This window comes from Gastrolobium bilobum, unplaced genomic scaffold (genome assembly GCF_033153095.1).
Source record: "Gastrolobium bilobum isolate Gb01-03AN ecotype WA unplaced genomic scaffold, APGP_CSIRO_Gbil_v1 utg966, whole genome shotgun sequence".
Lineage (NCBI taxonomy): Eukaryota > Viridiplantae > Streptophyta > Magnoliopsida > Fabales > Fabaceae > Gastrolobium > Gastrolobium bilobum.
In genome coordinates this window covers 80,337-101,952 of record NW_026899514.1, presented here as the reverse complement: position 1 = coordinate 101,952, position 21,616 = coordinate 80,337, and the positions used below count along the sequence as shown (strand labels likewise).

General features: G+C 31.6%; 2 protein-coding genes across 5 annotated transcripts; both read right to left on the bottom strand.

Annotated features, from left to right (window-relative positions):
• Positions 1-319: 319 nt before the first annotated feature.
• Positions 320-5,196, bottom strand: LOC133290818 (3-hydroxyisobutyryl-CoA hydrolase-like protein 3, mitochondrial). Of its 4 annotated transcripts, XM_061488936.1 has the most exons (11): positions 5,001-5,196; positions 4,462-4,563; positions 4,223-4,267; positions 3,928-3,980; positions 3,125-3,259; positions 2,905-3,001; positions 2,479-2,608; positions 1,993-2,171; positions 1,722-1,849; positions 1,537-1,638; positions 320-818 (listed from the first exon to the last, which is right to left on the bottom strand). In XM_061488936.1, the coding sequence occupies exons 1-11, from the start codon at positions 5,185-5,187 to the stop codon at positions 717-719; spliced, it is 1,260 nt and encodes a 419-aa protein (XP_061344920.1). In that variant the 5' UTR covers positions 5,188-5,196; the 3' UTR covers positions 320-716. The 4 variants fall into 4 exon arrangements, with proteins under 4 accessions (XP_061344920.1, XP_061344922.1, XP_061344921.1 ...); XM_061488938.1 differs by lacking the exon at positions 4,223-4,267; XM_061488937.1 differs by lacking the exon at positions 3,928-3,980 and having other exon boundaries at positions 321-818; positions 4,203-4,267.
• Positions 5,197-7,432: 2,236 nt separating this feature from the next.
• On the bottom strand, positions 7,433-8,671 carry LOC133290894 (protein SODIUM POTASSIUM ROOT DEFECTIVE 2-like). The gene is made up of 3 exons (XM_061489042.1): positions 8,477-8,671; positions 8,220-8,295; positions 7,433-7,560 (listed from the first exon to the last, which is right to left on the bottom strand). The coding sequence occupies exons 1-3, from the start codon at positions 8,669-8,671 to the stop codon at positions 7,433-7,435; spliced, it is 399 nt and encodes a 132-aa protein (XP_061345026.1).
• Between the last annotated feature and the right edge of the window lie 12,945 nt (positions 8,672-21,616).

Genomic DNA, 21,616 nt, shown 5'->3' with positions numbered 1-21,616 from the left:
TGCAGTGTTTACAATTTTGTAATGCATTTGGTGGAATAAAAAAAGTACACTTTCCTTCTAAACTACACAGTTAACTCCCCAACCTCTTAACCTAATTGTTTATAGACGACTTTCACTTCAATTAGATAAATTTAAAAAAACGTTATAGTAACATTTTATTAAGTGATAAAATATGAAATTCATTATTTTTATTTTTATTATAAAATAAAAAATAAAAAACGTTATAGTAACGTGTAAAATATGAAATTAAGTGATAAATTTAAAACAGAATTCAGTGATACTCTCGAGTCACGAGAAAATCGAGTTTTCCCAATCTTTTATTTTTATTCCAAGACTGGATGATAAAAGGTCTCAATTGACACATTAAATGAGTTCACCCAACTATACCACGTAAAATTTTGGACATTCTTAGATTTCCTCGAGTCAAAATATTTTTGGGAAGAAAATAAAAAAGATAAATTAAGGAAACCATAGTCTTCATTTCTTCCATGGAGGTATACTAGAAGCAACATGGTCCTTTGATTTCCAAGATCATGGACTAAATGTTATCATCGTGATGACAGATGATGACAGCAGTACAAGCAAAACCCTGGACCTGGACCTGGACCTCGAGCCGGAGCTGGACTCGATGATAACACCATCCGTTTATTTGATGCAGTGTCTACAATTCTGTAATGCATTTGAAGAAACGAGAAGAGTACACTTTCCTTATAAAATTACACAGTCAACTCCCCAACCTCTGACCCTAATGGTTTAAAGACAGCTTCCGCTTCACTCGGATCAACATCCTCCAACGTTGATGGTTTCCACTTGGGGTTCTGCGGGGGAATAGTTATTGAATCTATTACTGAAGTAGGAATCAACATATACCAAATATTGACGGATAAATAACTTAGAGGTTAAAGAGGAAATATAAAAGGATGCATAGCACTAACAGTGTAGCACAGAAAGAACTGGATGCAAGATAGAACCAGATAAATACTTAAAACTGTAAATTCATATGCAGAAAATCCAGATATATGTGCTTTCAACTGAAGATTCTTGAGAATTTACCAAGCTTTGGAAGAAGGAAAGTATGAATATAAACACACAGGACAAGCACATTTTAGCATGATTTCAATTCACCAATAATATCTTAAAATACTACAAGGTAAAATATATAATAACTTTTAGTAAGACCCAACACATTTTCTGCAGACATGCGAATTGCACCTACACTTTCGAAGTTTAGCGAACAGTTAATATTACAGTTTGTCTACCAAATTAAAAAGGGATTAATATTTCTCCTGCAACATGACATAAACTTATCTCATACAACTCCAAAACGATGTCGTTTTGGGAGTTTGGGAAAAAATAAAAGGTATTTTAGTAAAATTACATGATTCAAAAGAAAAGTAAAATTACTAAAATACCCTTTGTTTTTTCCTAAACCCCCAAAACATCGTTTTGAGATTGCTGGAGATAAGTTTATCTCATGTTACAGGAGAAACATTTTTCCCGATTAAAAATATAAAAATCATGAGAAAAAGAGACAACCTGATCCTTGTCCACCAATACTGCTCGGACACCTTCTGCAAAATCATGTCGCAGTGAAGACCTCAAGGCAATGCGATACTCAGTTTTCATCACGCCACTAAGCTGAAATTTTCCCAAATGCAGTTGGAATATACACTAAATTAAATTTGCAAACATGGAAACTAACCCCCCAAAAAAGTGCTTACCGTGGATAATTCGCTGTCATTTTCCCCTAGTGCAGAAGCAACAGCGGAGAAGTGCTTTTTGGTCAAGAAAAGGGAAAAAGGTGCACCTTTTTCGAGGCCTTGGAGAGCTTCATTAGCCCACTCCACAACTAGAAATAGAAAGGAAAATTAATATTACACTGACTAGAAAAGTGAAATTATAATTTTGAAAATTAGTATTCAACGGAAACAACAATAAGTGCATCTGGACATTTCAGTAGAACGTTATAAAACAGTAGGTCGATGAGCATACCATTAGGGTCAGTGCTTGACTGGTGTTTTTTTAGCTCCTCAATGGTCTCAGTAACTGATATATTTCCTCCAAATGAAGAAATTATCTGGGGTAAAAGCAATTTTAACTGTGCCTCAGACTCAGGGTTGGACTCATATCTTGCTAAAAGTACTTTGATGTCCTGATGTGGATCCTGGGAACTATATAACCATTTGAGTTTTGTGTAAGATCATTATATTTTTGAAGATTGGTATGTATGCACTCATCACAGTTATATACTTTATAACTAAGCCAATAGATAATAATATATTATTTCAACAAACACAAGAAGACCATGACTGAAACGTGGCAGCGTAAGCAGTAGGACTTACATCTACACAAACATGCCCATGCATTATTATTATTTCATAGGTACAATTCGATCTGAACTGATTAAGTTAAAGGGGTGATAATGTTAAAGAAGTGTCTCAAAAGGCAAGAGTCATTCAAAGGTTCAGGTTGACATACAAGTTAGCTGCCAAAAGGGCCTCCTTAAATGAACCTAACTTTCCCGATGGCACATAATGTGTTCCAAGGCCAACAAATATTGCATCTGAAGGAGTAGAAATCCTCTTTCCAGTCAATCCAAGATAAGCACCTGCAATTAGTAAAGTTTTCAAAATAACATGTGATTCAGAGATTCCATAGAAAGCAAGTGGAGGAACCTTTCAACAATATTTACAAAAACTAGTAAGTTGTTTAACTGAAACCCGAGACCACATCTAGATGCTTAAGTGTAGCACACAACATGTATTCATTGGGCAAATTATAACATAATAGTGCACAAAAACAAAGAAGAGAAGGGTTGGTACTTTAACAACACTCAGATCCTTATTAGCTCGTCTAATAAAAGCAATAAAGAACTACGAATGCTGTATTATTAAAAAAAAATACCAACAGATCCTTCTCCTGGACTTTGAGCCGCTATATAAGAAAAACCTACATCTGGGAACAAGCCAATTCCATTTTCCGGCATTGCAAGAACAGTTCTCTGAAAATTTGCAAGAAAAGTAAAAGTCATAAACAGGATCTAGAATGGCAATTCTTAAGTTTATAATATATGTATACACACACACTTAAAATTAATGAGGCATCTATTACAAGGTGAGCATACCTCTGTTATGATGCGATAGCGGCCATGACCAGATAAGCCAATCCCAAAGCCCATCGTTATTCCATCCATGAAGCTAATATATGGCTTCTTGTATTCAGAAATTTTGCATATCAAAGAATACTCAGCCGTGAAGACCTAAAATGTGAAGCATAATAGGTACATTATTATTAGATAGTACAGCGAAAATGCAAGATGCAACAAAACACATAATCCAACATAATGCTGATAGCAATTAGCAAGAAGAAAAATGTAATCAAACTAACAAAAAAGAAAGAGTCTAAAATCAACCAAATTACATACATAACTCAATGAGAAGGGAAAAAAGGCTGTGTCAAAAGGGTAATCCTGTAAAAACAGAATTTGATACATTCCAACAGACAGGCATTAGTAGGACCTCCACTGGAAGCACCTTGTGGCCAGGGCCAAACCATCACCTGAGCAGGGATTAGTCCAACACCTTTAGGAGTGCCAATATGTTGTGGTCTTACCAAGAAAATGTTGCAGAGATGGCTTCTACAAGAACAGGGTATGCTTTATACGTCTAACTAGGTATTACCAATTATTTTTATAATGTTGGAGCTTTTTAAGCCATAAGTTCAGACACTAGAGCTAAGTTTGTCATGAATAATGTGGTCTACTAAAGTAGCAGTCCTGCAATAAATCCTCTAAAGTATACTAGAAGTAAAGGCATTATTGATTTACAAATGCAAAAGTTCCCAATAGGAAAATTATTCATTTTGTTTTGGCATTGCTTGAAAGGGTATGAATCTGATGGCATATAATTACAAAGGACACAACTAGACCTCAATCATATCCGATAGATTGTTTTTGATTGTTATCTGCTTCACATCACCACCTGCAGATAAACTAAGATCTTGGTTACCAAGTAAGAGTTTGTTGAGAATGGAGCAAAAAATTATAAGATGAAACAGAAACATCAAAACAGTAGTATAGCATCAAAAGAAGATGATGATGCAGACAAAAAAGCAAACAACATATCCAATAAGGCACATCACAACTGCAACCGGGTAAGCATGTATTAATACACTTGAGGTTAGAACAAAAAATATAATGAGACCTTCTGCACTAAAGGAGTGTTTTTGTCCTTTTGAATTTCAGCAACAACCCCTTTAATATCCATACCTGCATTGACCATCAATGGTGACTCTCAAAACCTTACCTAGCACTCAAAACCAAATAACCTCAAATCTAAAACAGAATATCTGCAAAAGAAGCTAATTTTTAATGTATAAAATTTATGCCAGAAACATGCTTCAATAAAATATTGCATCAAAAGAATAAGGAATTCTGTATTTCTCTCGATTACTCGATCATACCCGCACAAAAGGCACGAGGCGAGCTGCTATCAATCAGAACACATTTGATCCTCGGATCCAATTCCCATTCATCAAGATAACTTTTATACTTTACATCCATATCTGCACCATAAAGATTTCCAAGTCAAAATCAAGAGCAGAAACTGCCCAGAGAGAAATACTCGATTTCTTTTCTTCTTTTTTTAATCCTACATAACTCAGAACTGTAAAAAGAGAAATAATTAAAAAAAAAGAGATCACCAACCCTAGTTTATCTCATTCTATTTTCAACAATCAATATCCAGAATCATCATTCCCTTCAAATTTCAATAAAACAATCCAAATTTAGCATTCTCCCAGTTTTTCAGTGCCTTGTGACACTAATCCCAAATATTAATTTTCAGGTAAGCCAGAATCTCCACAATTATTGTGTACTGTTATTTATATATGTGAGTTCAACTAAACAGTCCAGAACCAAATCTTCCAACACAGTTGTCAACTTTAACATCATACAAAAATATAGGAAAAGAGCAAGAAAATTAAAATAAAAAACACAAAACCTAGGTTCATGGCGTTGAGAGCTTTGGGGCGATCGAGGGTGATGACAGCGACGCCGTTTGGATAAACGGTGCCCTTGACGAATTCTTCGGCCATGGCTGAAAATGATCGGAGAGAGAAGGAGGATTTGGAGAGAGAGAAAGTGAGTGAACTCAAAAAACGATGAGCTCCGACACTACCAAGTAGCATCGTTTTCTGTGTGAAATCAAAAATGTATGTTGCTACTTTATGCTTCCTACTCATCACATCACCTCGTGTTTCATGTCTGTTACTGTTTAACCACTCATTTCTCAGTTATTTACGAGACTGCCCACTTCTTTGCTTTGTTCTCAACAAGGTTAGATTAGTCAGCACGGTGCAAAATGCCAGATACCCGTATTTTATTTTATTTTTCCTTATTAGAGTTTTGTAAGATACACGAAACTTTTTTAACGATACAACTTGTAGTTAATTTTTCATTAAACTTTGCCGACAATATTATTTCTTGACATAACATTCTTTTTTTATTGACTAATGTTACAATATTTTTATGTATTTAACAATTCTTATATCAATTATTAATTTTTAATACGCGGAATAAACAATTAAGATTTGAGTCAAATTTATTATTCTTGCCCCATCAAATTTTAATATTATTGCAGCTAATTGTGTTCTAATTGATTCTAAGAGAATTAAAGTCAAAGTTTTGAAAAATTAAAAAAAAAAAAACACTAATCTTAATAACAACAAGATTTTAATGATTATAACAATTGTATTTGATAGAGATTTGATTTAAGTTTAATTAAGTTATCCTTGACAAATTAAAAGTGGAAATGAAATACTCTTACAGCTTAAGTTTTAAAACTTATTTTTAAAATTTATTGCGAAAGTGATGCGCTCAGATTGGGATTTATGGGAGGATTTGGGTATTGGCTAATGTCGTGACAGCAGCAATTTTACCGTACATAAATACAAAATTATCTACCCCACTTTCAACCGTATATTTATGAGTTGTGCTATTTTTCTTTTTTCTCATTATGCTAGAGAAGATATTTTTTTTATTGAAAAAAAAATTCTAAAATATAGTGAAAAAAAATTCTCGAATAAGTTACGAAAAAATATTAGGTTGGTCTAAATTTTTTTCAAAAATATTGGGTTAATTATATTAATTCCCAAGGAACATAAAAATACCATGTATCAAATAATATTTTCGTTTGAACTGTAGTTAAAACAGAAATGATGGAAAAAAAAAATTCAAAAATATTTTATTTTTCTCATGCCAAACTTTGAAAAAAAATTTGTCCCACTCTACTTTTCCAAAGATTTCTAAAACAACCTCTATACCAAACAGCAAACAGACCTTATAAGTGTAGATCTTATCATGCCTTTAATAGTTTAATGTATAAAATAACCGGCCAACCAAGTCAGAGTTTTAAGTCAAGCTTCGACCACTGCTTCTTTTTCTGTCTGAACTATCTACCTTAGTATAGTATCTGTATTACCAATGTCGTTAAAATTTTGGTCACTGCAACTAACTTCCACTTGCATATTGTGTGATTTGGGAACAATATTTGAGCTAGAAGCTCTTAAACAGAACATAATAAAATGAAGAATATATGTTACTATAATTTTTTTGAGTTTTACTTCTATCATATTATAGGAGAAAAATTATCTTATATTGTGAGATAAATTAAGTGGGACCCATCAATTTTTTTTTTTTAAAAAAAAAAGATACATATTTTTACGTGAGTGTAACATGAGATATGAATCTTAGCCATTAATGCTAATGAATAGTTTCCCAAATTTTTTTGGTGTAACTTGATAGTAGTGAAATTTTTAGCCATTAATGCTAATGAATTACATAATTAGCTTTAACCAAAACGTATTAAATGTCTGTTTGGATTCTCTTTTTCTTTTGACTTTTTTTTATTATTATAAATAGAAGTTAGGACAATTTGATTTTTACAAAAACTTTTATAATAAAAAAAACTTTTTTTATAATGAAAAAAACAGTCAAAAACTCTTAGAAAGAACTTTTTTTTAAGTTTTTATCAGCTTTTTTTGAAATGAGATTTGAGTTTTTAAATAACTTTTAAGTTAAAAATTTTATGTAAAAACCAAATAGCTTTTAACTTCTTCTTTTTTAAACTTTTTTTTTTAACTTCAACTTAAAAATAATTTTTAGCATAAAAAAAAATACAAACAAGCTCTAAGAGATGTACTGTCCCAGCGGGAGAGACATTAATGCATTGCTTTTTTATTTTTTAACTTTACTTTCCTGCAAGAGAATTGCTCGAACAAGGCACGGGGTATTAATAATATTATATACCCGAATAAAAAGAAAAGAAAAGAAATAATAGATAAACGAGTTCCTTCATTCTATATTACCAATGTCAATTTTTGTATTTGTCAAATCTGCAGAGGATGGTGGTGTTGTGTGCAGAGTTTTTCCTTATTAGCATGGAGAATTCCAAAGCTCTGCATTTTTTACCTTAGACACACTTTCCAACACTTCCAATGGAAGAATGTCGCCAATAACAACTACCATTTTGGTTTCCAGATCTACCTTGTACGAGCTCACTCCTGTTTAGAAGTAGAAAGAGGCAATTATTAGAAATAGATACTAAGCAAACAAAATAGTATCATATTCACATACTGATAAGTGAGTGAAAACAATAGTAATAGTAATTAATGTTTGACATTTTCACGGATGACTTGGCATTTGTCAGAAGTAATGCTAAAATAATTCATCTGCTCCTATGTGACTTGATATATTTACACACGATCGCGATTTGAAAAGTGAAAGGGAAGAGAAATTGATACAACAATTTTTTTTTATTCATCTTATATAGGCCATGTATAACTTGTTTGTACTATATTTTTACTCATCTACACAGTGGGAACTACCCCACCAATAAAATTTTTCATCTGAATCCGAAATATGAGATGAGACATAAAGTATGAGATGAGAGATACCCAACATGATGGACAGTTGGGCAGCCTCACTGATTTTATCTTACCATTCAAAAATAACCAATAGAATTTCGTTCAGCTTCTGATGAATTGTTGAAACTAGTAACAATCTGACCAGGCACAAACAGAGAAATTTAAAGGAAAATAAAGTGTAAATCTAACATGCCCTAATAGCAATGTAATATCGGGTCATTCAACTTAACTTGTTACGGTCTGGATTAAGCTATGAAAGCTATATTTTTATAATAAAAAAATTGCAATGTGCTCACCTTCCAATTTTGAGATATGTTTCTCAACTTTTCTTGCACAGCCATGGCAATGCATGGACACCCTCAATATCACTATCTGCATATTTGAGCAGAAGTAAGATATCAGATTAACTAATAACCCATACAAGCTATCTAATACCAAAACATGCTACTCGATTTTCTCTATTTATTTATTTTTTTGTCCTTGGATTGAGAAAAGAATGACTGGTGTTACTAAAGAAACTTCAAAGCAGACAAAAGAAGAAGAAAAGCCTCACCTTGGGTTTCAATTGAAAAGCCAATGTCTGCTTTCCAGCAACGACATCCTTCAGTTTTGGTTTATGATCACTGCCACTTGCAATCAAGGGCTTGTTCTCAAACTCATCTTCAGATTCCAAGGAATTTACACATAAGCAGGAGTTTGAAACAGAAGATAGACAGAACGTGTCCAACATCCTACCAAGTTTCCCCATTTCAACCTTTTTATTATCAATGCCACGTAGGCAAATCTGAGCTGAAAGAAGCTCTCTGCTCTCACAACTCTAACCTCTCGTTCAAGTCTCAACCAACTCTTAAGGAGGAAACAGAGAAGCTGAAAGGTCAAATTTTATTGGGGAAGCCAAAATCTGCACAGAACTCAAAGAAATTTATCCAGAATAATAATAGAAAATAAACCCAGTGCGATTAGAGTTTGTCATGTGATGAACCACTAAACAGTAACACTGACCAAACTAAAATCCACTAAAGACAGATATCAACCATAAGGGTCATATCATAATAGAAGAAACATAGCACGAGAAGTGTCTCATTGACTATTTTAGCTATTGATGAAACAAATACGTATTTAAAGAGAAGAAAAATGACTCATATGATAAAAGAGTAGAGGTAAGAAAAGGAAGAGACAGTGATCACACGGCAGGAAAGTTGGAATGACAAACTTTATTTGTCTAATGTGATGAGGCTTATCCCAAGCTGGAGGAAAAGAATATGTATATAGATCCATGTAGATAGGATACCTATAATGTCCAAATTAATGAAATATAAGCATCGTAAACAGGTTAATTATAAAGCAACAAAAGTAAGGCATATTTGGTAATACAACTGTGATGCAAATTGAAAAGAAAAGACAAAAGAAAATGGATGGCAATATTGCATAATCGGAACGCTTACAAGTTTTATGCATTATATTAGTTTCCTAAAGACGTTTATACATAATAAACTACCGTCATCTAGCAACAGTACACAATGCTTGATTGACATCATTCTTGAATTAAAAAATGTATAGAAACATTAAAAAGTAACTTATAAGCAACAGGTGACAAATCACACACTATATCATGCTTAACAGTCTAAACTATGCCATTAGTTGAAAAATTGAGACCTGAATGAAGCTGAATCTGTTGACGTCTTTGTCCATGCTTTGAATATAATAGTGCAAAATGGGACAGACTCTCTTGCATTATTGGACACTATGAGCTCAGAAGCGATGCCGAATTATTGAATCATTGAATAATGGTTTGGAATAAAGGTTCTTTTCTATCTACAGGTTGGTCCATGTGATAGTGGATCCTTTAAAAAATGGAGCAGAATGAGAAATTTGACAAAGCTAAGGGCAAAGACACTTCTCAGGAGCGTGTTAGACACATGAGCTAGAGCGGGGGAGTTTCTTGTGGTGCTTTTATATGAAGTTGGAAATATACACCAAACAGAAAAGAAAGGGAAGCCTCTTATCTACGAAGAACCGACACTTGACGTGTCGTGTCCGACACTTTTCGACATTTTCCGACACTTCAACACGCGTTATAGAAATTCAAAAAAGTCAAAGGTTGCGTTGCGTTGAGTTTTTAGTTCCAACTATTAGATTCGTTAGATTATAATTACTATTTGCAAAATTGACGAATATTATAAGTTTAATTTTATTTTGTTTTGTTAAATTATTGAATATTAAATATAATATACATTACATAAATTAAAAATATTATTTAATATCAAAACGTGTACTAACGTGTCAAAATCTAACATTTTTTAAAATTAACATGTGGAAATATCATATTATGTCACGTATCGATATGGTGTTAGATAACCTCTTACCGTTATATTACATGGAGGGGAAGCAATTGTGTATGCTATTACTTAAACTAATCTATTGTCGTACATTACCAGCATTTTGCTTGGAACGCCCCAGAATTACAAGGATAGTGTGTGATGTGAAATCCCGTAATTGGTTAACTAACAAAGGAATCTACCACCATACACCAGTCACCATAGCACATCCCATGATAAAAGGTTATATGAAAAACATGATTTTTGCATACTATATTTTAAAATAAACTTCACAATAATTTTATGATTTAATTATTGTGTAATATAATAAATTTATAGTGTGAACTACATGCAAAAACCAAATCACTTATATAAAACAAATTATATAAAAAAAGTGAACAAGGCATTTCTACATAAAAAAAATATCAATCCATAAGGATAAATTATCGTATTCGTTCTTATTCATTGTTTGATGAGTTAACATGATATAATAAAATTATTTATCCTACATATTTCACATATTATAATGTGAGCCAACATGCATGCTTGAAAAGAATTTCATTATCTTTTACATATTAACAAATCTTTAATTTTATTTAAATATTGTGTGCAGTGTGCTTTAAATGATTAAGAATTGTTTTTATTCATTAAATAAATCAATTTGAATTATAATTTAAATTAAATTATTTTGTATTACATGCGACAGTGAATTATTTTTTCTTGTTAATATTATTAAATTATTTTTGACGTGTTAAACACAAAAACTTTGACAAATAATTTAAATTTTATTAGTTGAAGATATAGTTTTGTGATTTTAGAAAATTTTGTAAGTTATTCAATATTTTAATATATTTTATTTATTTATTTCAAAAAATTAAAATAAAAACTAATGTATAAAAAAATAGTATAAAATAATTAAATTAAATCATTTAAAAAAATATGAAGTGCATTTAGATAAAACTTTGAAAAATATACGATAAGTTTGAGCATTAGAAAAACAAAACCACGAAGCAGATTTATCATCTCAAATATAAAGTGCATTTAGATAAACTTTGAAACAAAAAATTAGAGGCTATTTTTTTAAAAAATTTTAAGAAAAGCACTATATTATTTTTTCTGAATTTTTTTAAAAAAATTGTTCAATTGTTATAAATTTCTAAACGTATTTTATAATTAAAAAAAAAATTAAAGAAAAATTCAAACAAACGGACCAATAAATTAGTTTTAGGTTTTTATTAATCTCATATTAAAGGAGATAAGTTATCTCATGTTAAAGAAAATAAGTTATCTCATTTCATAGAGAAAAATTTGTGGACTCTACCACCTGAAAAAGAAAAAAAAGTGACATAGTTATCAAAGAGTGTGTAGGAGAAAAAATTATCTCATGTAGCATGAAAATAGTTTTTTCCTAGTAAAGGAATATGTATGCATGTTTGTGTTTACTTATTTTTATTTTTTTAAATATTAAATTGTTATAAAAAATTTAAGGTATTTTTTAATTAAAAAATAGTTTTTAAGAAAAACTCAAACATTTTAATGTTATTTTAATTTTTTAATTTATTTCTTAATACGTTAAGTAAATAAAATAAAATCATTAATTCAGTGAAATATTTTGAAAATTTTAACAAAAATATGTTAAGCCCTATGCGCTCCACAATCCTACCATTGACAAGATGGTAAAATCACCGCATGCTAGAGATAAAATTATTCATTAATCATCAACTGAAAGCTTAAGGTTTTAATATGTTGCACCTTGATCGTCTATATTCTTATCGAGAATAGATTATGTTATATATTATTTAACATGACTATATCATGTGAAAAAATTCTAATCATTCATAAGCAAATTAAAAATGATAGGAAATGAGAAAGAAACAAATATTAGAATACAAAATGACAAAATCATCACAATTAATTTATTCATAAATAATTAAGCTGCTCAATTATATTATATCCGCTGCTATTCCTAGCCTAATGCCTTATATTGTGTAATGAAATCGCATGTGAACTATCATGCAATTAAATAAACCAAGCATTGTAGTCTTTGTACATTGTCGATGTCCTGCTTCGGACATATCCATCTGGATTGTACGATTAGAATAATTCTCTCTCACTGGGCCACCGACTAAAACCGTCACTACACCCCACTTTCCGCCAATGGAGCGACATCATGGAAGATAAGCCGTGCTTCAGAGTGTGTTTGATACGGGAAAAATTTTTATTTGTTCCGAAATTTCGATTTTTAAAAATATAATTTTTACATTCAATTTACGATAATATCTGAACATTTAAAATTTAATTTTTCGGGAATCCAAAAAAAATTCGTGTACCAAATAGCCCCATTGTAAATGGCGACAGCACGTTAACTACGGATTAAAACGTAAAAGTGTACGTTTTGGCCACAAAATATTTGTGTCTACGAATTAATCTCAATGGCTCTGATTTGTAAACATGTCACTTTCCGCCAATGGAGCGACATCATGGAAGATAAGCCGTGCTTTATAGTAATTGTAAATGGCGACAGCACGTTAACTACGGATTAAAACGTAAAAAGGTACTTTTTGGCTACAAAATATTTGTGTCTACGAATTAATCTCAATGGCTCTGATTTGTAAGCATGTGACACCATTGATCTTTTTTGATCTAATAACTCTCAAATGAGATGTCAAATTTTAAATTTGACACTGGTGTCAAATGATCCTACCTCATATATATATATATATAGAGACAGAATATGTTTACAAACTTTTTTGAATATTTTTACAAATTACACTATCTTCTCCCGGGAGAACATAGTGTGGTTTGTATTCTCCGGGGAGAATATAGTGTAGTTTGTAAGAGTTTGTAAACAAAAAAGTTTGTAAATATAACCTGCCCCATATATATATATATATATATATATATATATATATATAAACAACACTTAAGAATTTAAAAAAAATCATTTTAACTACTTAGTTAATAACACCATTAATTTTTACCCAAAAAAAAAAAATAACACCATTAATTTGAATACACAATAATAGAACAAATTAAACAAAATCCAGCTAAAGTGTTTCAAAAGTAAAGGAATACTTATTTAAGGCGGTAATCATTTTTCATTTAAATTAACGGCATATATATATATATATATATATATATATATATATATATATATATATATATCCTTTGACATCGGTGTCAAATTTGAAATTTGACACCTCATCTATGTGCCGTTAGATAAAAAAAATCAACGACTCTGATTTGTAAGCATGTAACACCATTGATCTTTTTTGATCGAACGACTCTCAGATGAGGTGTCAAATTTGACACCGGTGTCAAAGGATTCTACCTCATATATATATATATATATGAAAAAATATTTCTCAAACTGCTTGAGATATATTTATCTTCGGTTACCCCAAAACTACGTCGTTTTGTTTATTTATTTCCTTATATTAAATTGATTCACCTTTGAATGAATATGATTTCCATTTTCTCTCTTTCTTTATCATCATTGATCCATCTTTGTACGGTTATGATTTAGTGGCCAGAGATAAAGTTATCTCAAGCAGCTTGAGAAACGATATAGCTTATCGTTTCTCAAGCTGCTTGAGATAACTTTATCTCTGGCCACTAAATCATAACCGTACAAAGATGGATCAACGGTGATAAAGAAAGAGAGAGAAAAAGAGAATTATAACCATTCAAAGGTGAATCAATTAATATGAGAAAATAAATCAACAAAACGACATAGTTTTAAAGTTGCCATAGATAAACTTGTCTCAAGCAGCCGAAGAAATGTTTTTCCCGTATATATATATATATATATATATGAGAAAAAATGTGTGTCATTTTAAAGGATATAATGTATCATTTTAAGAGAGAGAAAGAGATAGATAAAGGAGGTAAGAGAGTTGACAAAAAAATAAAGGTGTATGTCTCACCTCTTTGTGAGAGTGAAAGGATATAAATTGTGTTATTTAAAAAGATGGGAAAAATGTTTGTCATTTTAAATGACACAAAGTTATGTCATTTTTAATGAAACTACGTCGTTTTGGTGTGTTTTAACATTTTCTCTCCTCTATTTTCTTTTTATTTCTAATTTTATAAATTAGAAAAAATAACAAAACACATCAAAACGACGTAGTTTCATTAAAAATGACACAAAGTTATGTCATTTAAAATGACAAACATTAAACCAAATATACGTGTCTTTGTGTGTTAACAAAAATTAACGGCGTGAGATTACCAAAAAAAAAAAAAATTAACGGCGTGGATAGGTTGACGGGTAAAAAGTGACTTCATTTCAAAAGTTTAGTGACTGAAGTGGTGTAAAATAAATATTAATTACCAACTTGATGTTAAATAAACAGTAGTGATATTTCTGTTAAAAAAAAATAGTGGTCTTTTTACACCCGAAGCAAACGGAATTAACTGCATGATGTTTTTCCCTTCATTTTCAAATTTAATCACTTGTCAGCACAAGAAAATGTACAGAAAAGAACAATGAATAGCCAAGATCATTTTACCGAAAAGCTTCTAGAGTAGGAGCAACATACGTTCAATACACAATTACAGTTTGTTTTATTTCAAGTTTCAACAAGCCACATTTGTATCTTTCAGATTTTTATACACTAACATTCAGAAGGGAAAACTTGAAGTGGGGGACTCAAAGTGGAGTATACTTCAGAAAGGACATTCAAAAATCAAACAATGGATCGCCAATAAAAGCAGCTATTACTTTTTCCTAATCAATCATAGCTAAGATGGGTGCTCTTCTGTATGCATAATCCTACCAAAGAGAAACCAGTAACTGTACTTACCTCATTTACAAAACTACAGAAACTGTACATTTCCTCTAAAGGCTGATTTCGTCTTTGAATATCTAGAAGAAAGATATGAATCAGAAGCAGTTAGTGACACATACGGAGGTACACTCATAATCAGAGTTAGAAAGTAACTTGCCTTTGAGGCTTGAACCATCTCCACCGATATTCATTTTCAAGAAGTTCTAGAGCTGAAATTTGAAAGAATAAAACATGATTGATCAATTTAAATTAAAAGCATTTCGTGCCCAGCTAAGCTAATGGAACAAAATTTTAATACCAACCGTTTGTATCCGCTAAAGGGCTTATTGATGTTCCAAGATTTGGCTGATAAGTGATTTGGTTGATGAGCTGAGCGGAATCCTCAATATTAACTCCGTGACTCTCAGAAAAGTTAGATACAGTCTCCCTTTGCAGCAATATATTGGGAAGTGACACAGGTTGTTTATAGTCCTTCTGTGCATATGTTGGGATGTATTTATTACTTCTGCCATACTGTTTATTGCTTCTCTGTGTCGTGAAGATATCGTGACTAGAAGTCATGGAATTAGACACAGGCAAATAACAATCCATAGATGATATCAACGGCTGCATTCTGGGACAACATGAATCCGAAGAAATTGCTAAAGCTCGGGATGACACTCTTTGAGAACTAGAACTTGAAGCAGTTTCCTTGAGCTTTGCAGGTCTACAAGGTCGGAATTATCCAAAATAAGATGACATTGGAATTAAAATCACAGCAGAGAATTTACAAAAACACATGCCATATGTTAACATACATTTGGTGTTTGGATGAAGGATTTAGATTATTGCTCTTCACAATAGGTTTATATTTTACGGGCCCTCTTCCTCTAACAATTCTTGATATCTTATTCTGATTTCCTACGTTGTCATGGGATCCAAATTGGTTTGTGTCTGCATATCTACGATCCTTGTTTAGGTTGTTCCTCTGTTGTTGATGATAACTTTTCGGAGCACTTTTATCCTGAAAATATTTTAAGGTGTGATCATCATATTTTCATAATCATTTTCATCACCACTTCAGGCAATGAAATATCTTAAAAGGCAAAATAATTCGTATTTTAGCATGTTTCAAATGAAGATGCTGTAATTAAACTGTAATTAAAATTTTTCCTGCTTTGTCATTTCTTCGAACTTGTCATGCTTCCACTTCTGTTCATCAGTGCAGTCCCGCAATTTCGTTCCGGTCATAGTGCCCCTGGATGACAGATAAACAATTCAAGGGGAATGCAAGCATATAGTATACAATAAATACCGATCATTCACCAAAAATAATGCAGAAAGGATTTAAAACTGAGATTCATCGGCAAACTAGAATTATAAATTTTACTATGTTATAATGAAGAATGATTAAAAAAAAACATTGAAACACAAAAAGGAGTGGAAGATCAAACACATGAAAACAGAATCATAGTTGAATATTTGTATGGCTCCTTTGTTTTGGAAGAGCTCACATTATTTGAGAATGAGCATTTTACAAACGCGCACTTGCGGGTAATCAATACATTACACATACATAAAAAAAGTAAAAACATGTACAAGTACTTGTTTGAAAAATTTTACGCATAAAATACTTTATGTTTGCTGAATCCTCATCAAAACAAAAAAATAAATAAATTCCAAGCAATGAACAGAACAACATAAATTCAAAGTGAAAGAGGACAAACAAAGTATTTGAATAACTCATGAAATCACCACATAATCATTCATTAAAATGAAATGTGTTTAATAAATCTTCAATAAAAACGGAGAATGAATTGCTGTAAATACTTGCGTCTGCCATAGCAGCGACTTCGAATGCGGTCATCGTGCATGAAGAACCAACCAGACGTAGGCACGAAAGCGTCATCGCTCACAGCCTTCTTCTCTTTCTCCTTATTCACATGCACCGTTTCTCGAAGCTCTCCTTCTTCTTGGCTCACTTCTTCAAGTTCTTCAAGTCCTTCTTCATCGTATTCTGATGCTCCATCAAGACCAACCGATTCATCATCAAGAATATCAACAGAGCTCCACCGGTGCTTTCCTTTGACCTCCACTCGATCAAGAACCTCTTCCTCGTCGCCGTCGTCATCGCTCGCTTCCATCCTCCGTGCGGTCCATCGCAACGCTGAAACTCCATCGGAGTCGCTGTCATGCTCCGCCTCCATCGATTTGCTTTCTTCCGAGTCCGCCATAATTTCTCTGATCAAATCACGTTCTGAGGCACTTAACAGTGGAACCATTAAAGCTTAAGAGAAAAACAAGGGGAAGCTCTATGAGATGGTTTAGGGTTTCTTACTCTAGGTGTTTCTGCTGTGCAAGGAGTACCAAAATTTCCGTTCGCTCTGTTTGTACCAGTGTGCAAGAAGAGTTCAGGGCATGGTCATTTCCCGCACGAGAGGGAAAAATAAAAGGTGCAAGCGCGAGAGAGGGGTAAAAATTATGTCATTTTATGGTAAAAAAAAATGGACAGGATATTGTGACAACTAAGTCATATTACACCCATGTAACAACCAGTCAATCTCACCGTTAAATTAGGTTTTTGATCTAACGATCCAGATTTAATCCTTATAAACACCCTCACTTCCCCTTCTCTCTCCCCTTTCTCTCTGATCATACTCTCTCTTCCCTTCTCATCACAATCTCTCTCTTCCCTTCTCTCTCATCATACTATGTACCGCCGCCGCGCACTCTACCGCCGCCGCCGCGCCTCCCCCTCTAATTCACCGCCGCCGTCGTCTCTCTTTTCCCTTCTCTCTCATCACAATCTTTCTCTTCCCTTCTCTTTCATCATACTATCCACCGCCGCCGCGCCTCCCCCTCTAATTCACTGCCGCCGCCACAGGAGGAAGGAGAATGTTCCCCCAGAGCAAAATACAAGTGTGCCCTTGAATTCTTCACCTTGCACTATGATGAGAGAGAAGGGAAGAGAGAGATTGTGATGAGAGAGAAGGGAAGATAGAGTATGATCAGAGAGAAAGAGGAGAGAGAAGGGGAAGTGAGGGTATATATAAGGATTAAATCTAGATCGTTAGATCAAAAACCTAATTTAACGGTGAGATTAACTGGTTGTCACATGAGTATAACATGACTTGGTTGTTATAATATCCTATCCCAAAAAATAAAATATATATATCATATCATTTTATCAATTGTACATAGACTTTTTTGATACTTAACGAAAACTTGAATAAATAATTAAGAAAGATGTAAATATATATATTATTATATATATATATATATATATATATATATATATATATAAAGAATTAGTAGAAATATGAAAATTAAAAAATGATGAAATTTATTAAACACTCAATTTAAGAAGGGAAAAATGTTTCTGCAATTAATGCAAATAAGTTATCTGCATTTATTCTCAAAACGACGTCGTTTTAGTATTGAAATCTTAAAAAATTATAAATATAAAGACTATTATAACTTTAAAATAAATTAAAATTACAAAAATACTATGATTTCCGTCCAAAACGACGTCGTATTGGGTTTACTGCAGATAACTTATCAACAGTAACTGTAGAAAAAGTGGACCTATTTAAGAATTGAGATAACATATTTTTTTCTTAATATAATAGGAGCAGGTTATATTTATAAACTTTTTTGTTTACAAACTCTTATAAACTACACTATGTAGGATCGGTCCTACATTAATCAACACAGTGTACGACCGGTCCTACATTAGTGTAATTGCAAAAAAAGTTTGTAAACGGATTCTGTCCCAATTTAATAATATAACTAGCTATGTTAACATAAGATTATTGGATCTTAACCCTCATATAATGGTTCAGGAATATTTGAATGGGTACATAATTATAAATTAAAATTTTAACTAAATAAATTACTTATAATTAAATATATTTTCATAAATCTCGTATTCTTAATATGAATAACTTATTTTTGAGTAAATCAAATAACTCAATTAATTGCATAATGCACTAGTTAATTCAAGTAGCTTGGGCATTAGTCGTCTCCTCATTGTCCGTCTCGTTGAATTGCTCACGAAATAAATTTTATTAATTGAGATTTCTGTTATAAGATGTTAATTGACAACTTACTCAATACGTTAGAAGTTAATAAGATTTCTTTTTAATTTGTAAATTTTGGCAAAGTACACGTAGAAAATTGCAGGTATATATATATATATATATATATATATATATATATATATATATATATATATATATATATATATATATATAGGAGGGATCTTTTGACTCTAGAGTAAGACTTATAACTCTTACTCTCCATCTCAAACGTTGATTTTCGTCCATCTAACTGTTATTATTTATTTAAAATAATTAATTGTTATAGATAACCGTTAGATAGACAGAAATCAACGGTTGAGATGAGGAGTAAGAGTTGTAAGTCTTACTCTAGAGTCAAAAGATCTCTCCCCATATATATATATATATATATATAGAGAGAGAGAGAGAGAGAGGTAGGATCCTTTGACACCGGTGTCAAATTTTAATTTTGACACCTTATCTGAGAGCCGTTAGATCAAAAAGATCAATGGTGTCACATGCTTGCAAATCAGAGTCGTTGATCTTTTTTGATCTAACGGCTCTCAGATGAGGTGTCAAAATTAAAATTTGACACCGGTGTCAAAAGATATATATATATATATATATATATATATATATATATATATATATATATATATGGAAGAGATCTTTTGACTCTAGAGTAAGACTTACAACTCCTACTCCTCATCTCAGCCGTTGATTTTCGTCAATCTAACTGAAATCAACGGTTGAGATGAGGAGTAAGAGTTGTAAGTCTTACTCTAGAGTCAAAAGATCCCTCCCATATATATATAGAGGTAGAATCTTTTGACACTGACATCTCATCTGAGAGCCATTATATCAAAAAAGATCAATGGTGTCACATGCTTATAAATCAGAGTCGTTGATCTTTTTTGATCTAATGGCTCTTAGATGAAGTGTCAAATTTCAAATTTGACACCGGTGTCAAAGGATCTTACCTCATATATATATATATAGGGGTTTTATGTCCTTTAACATGACAAGAAAAAATTTTCTACACACACAATATTTTGTGGGGCCCGCACTTTTTAAAGCAACAAAAAAAACAAAGGCACGCAAAACGAATCTCTATAACATTACACAATCATTTTTCTTATAACGTAACTCTTAAATATTTGAGCCATTAGATGCAAGCAAATCAATGATCAAGATTTTGTACAAGACTTCTTATTTTTATATTAGTGTAAAAATATGTGCACATATATATATGGGTTTGATGTTTGTCATTTTAAATGACATAAGTTATGTTATCAAAAAAAAAAATGACATCAGATATGTCATTTTAGGAGAGAGATAGACATATGAAATGGAAATCATGGGAGAGAGAAAGTGAGTGGTTTTTTAAATTTAAATTTTAAATAAATAAAATAAAATTATGTGTCTATCTCTCTCTTAAAATGACGTAAGTTTATGTCATTTAAAATGACAATCACTTTTTTTTTCTCACTCTCTCTCTCTCTTTATATATATATATTACACGAGTCTACCAATAATGCATTGCAAATTATATTTTTTATAAATTTAAACTGATTTTTTTTAGAAAAATTTATTCATGGACAAATTACACTTTTTAGTTTAGTTTTTTTTTTTATAAATTAAAGATAAAATTACACTTTTATTTCGTGGGAAATTAAAAACAAAACTATAGATTAACTACTTTAAATATGGAGTTTTGATAAATTACATCTAAAAGATTTATTTTCAATAAAATATTTATTTATAGTTTAAGCATTTAGTAATTTATTATTTTTAATGATTTTTTTTTTTATGCCAAACACGTCATTAAGTTTATTTGTTCTTTTATTAACCAAGTAATTCTTTGTTGAGAAGGAACATTATATGGAACTTATGCTATGTTATAATCAATTTTTTTTTTTTAAATTACTAAATAGTTCGAGTTTGTTCTAAAACTAAAACTTCAAAAAGCAATTTACTAAAAATTTGAAGTTGAAACAGTTAAATATAGTTTAACCAAAATTAAATATGTTTATATCCCAAGGTTCTTTTACATGATATCAGAGTTTTGTAACATGGTTTCAGAGCTTGAGTGACTATAAGGTCACAAGTTCGATCCTCAACGCCCCCACTTTAAAGTGGAATTAAAATAAAAGCACAAAAATGTAAACAAAAAATTGGGCCTGTGCAATATCCACGTTTCTAGCCCAATGGGCTCTCGTGTGAGGGGGTGTGTTGAGATATATAGTCCCACATTGGTTGTATGTGCAACTAATGTGGAGTTTATAAGGCCTTGGACATTCCCACCATTTGAACTAGTTTTTGAGGTGGTGTATCTCAAAGTTCTTTACAATCGCAAAATCAGAATTCATTGACAATACGAATGATGTTTTTGAGGTGGTGTATCCCAAAGTTCTTTACAATCGCAAAATCAGAATTCATTGACAATACGAATGATAATTAAGAAAATGGGATAGGTCATTCACCAAAAAAAAAAAAAAAATGAGATAGGATATTCTACCTACTATTTTTTCTGTCTATTTTTGTATAC

Coding starts and splice junctions, on each gene's coding strand:
- LOC133290894 (XM_061489042.1), bottom strand. CDS start 8,671: ATGGGGAAACTTGGTAGGATGTTGGACACGTTCTGTCTATCTTCTGTT. Junction 8,296..8,476: donor CTTTTCAATTGAAACCCAAG/GTGAGGCTTTTC, acceptor TCAAATATGCAG/ATAGTGATATTGAGGGTGTC. Junction 7,561..8,219: donor ACATATCTCAAAATTGGAAG/GTGAGCACATTG, acceptor ACTTCTAAACAG/GAGTGAGCTCGTACAAGGTA.
- LOC133290818 (XM_061488936.1), bottom strand. CDS start 5,187: ATGCTACTTGGTAGTGTCGGAGCTCATCGTTTTTTGAGTTCACTCACT. Junction 2,172..2,478: donor GCCCTTTTGGCAGCTAACTT/GTATGTCAACCT, acceptor ATGGTTATATAG/TTCCCAGGATCCACATCAGG. Junction 1,850..1,992: donor GTCAAGCACTGACCCTAATG/GTATGCTCATCG, acceptor TTCTATTTCTAG/TTGTGGAGTGGGCTAATGAA.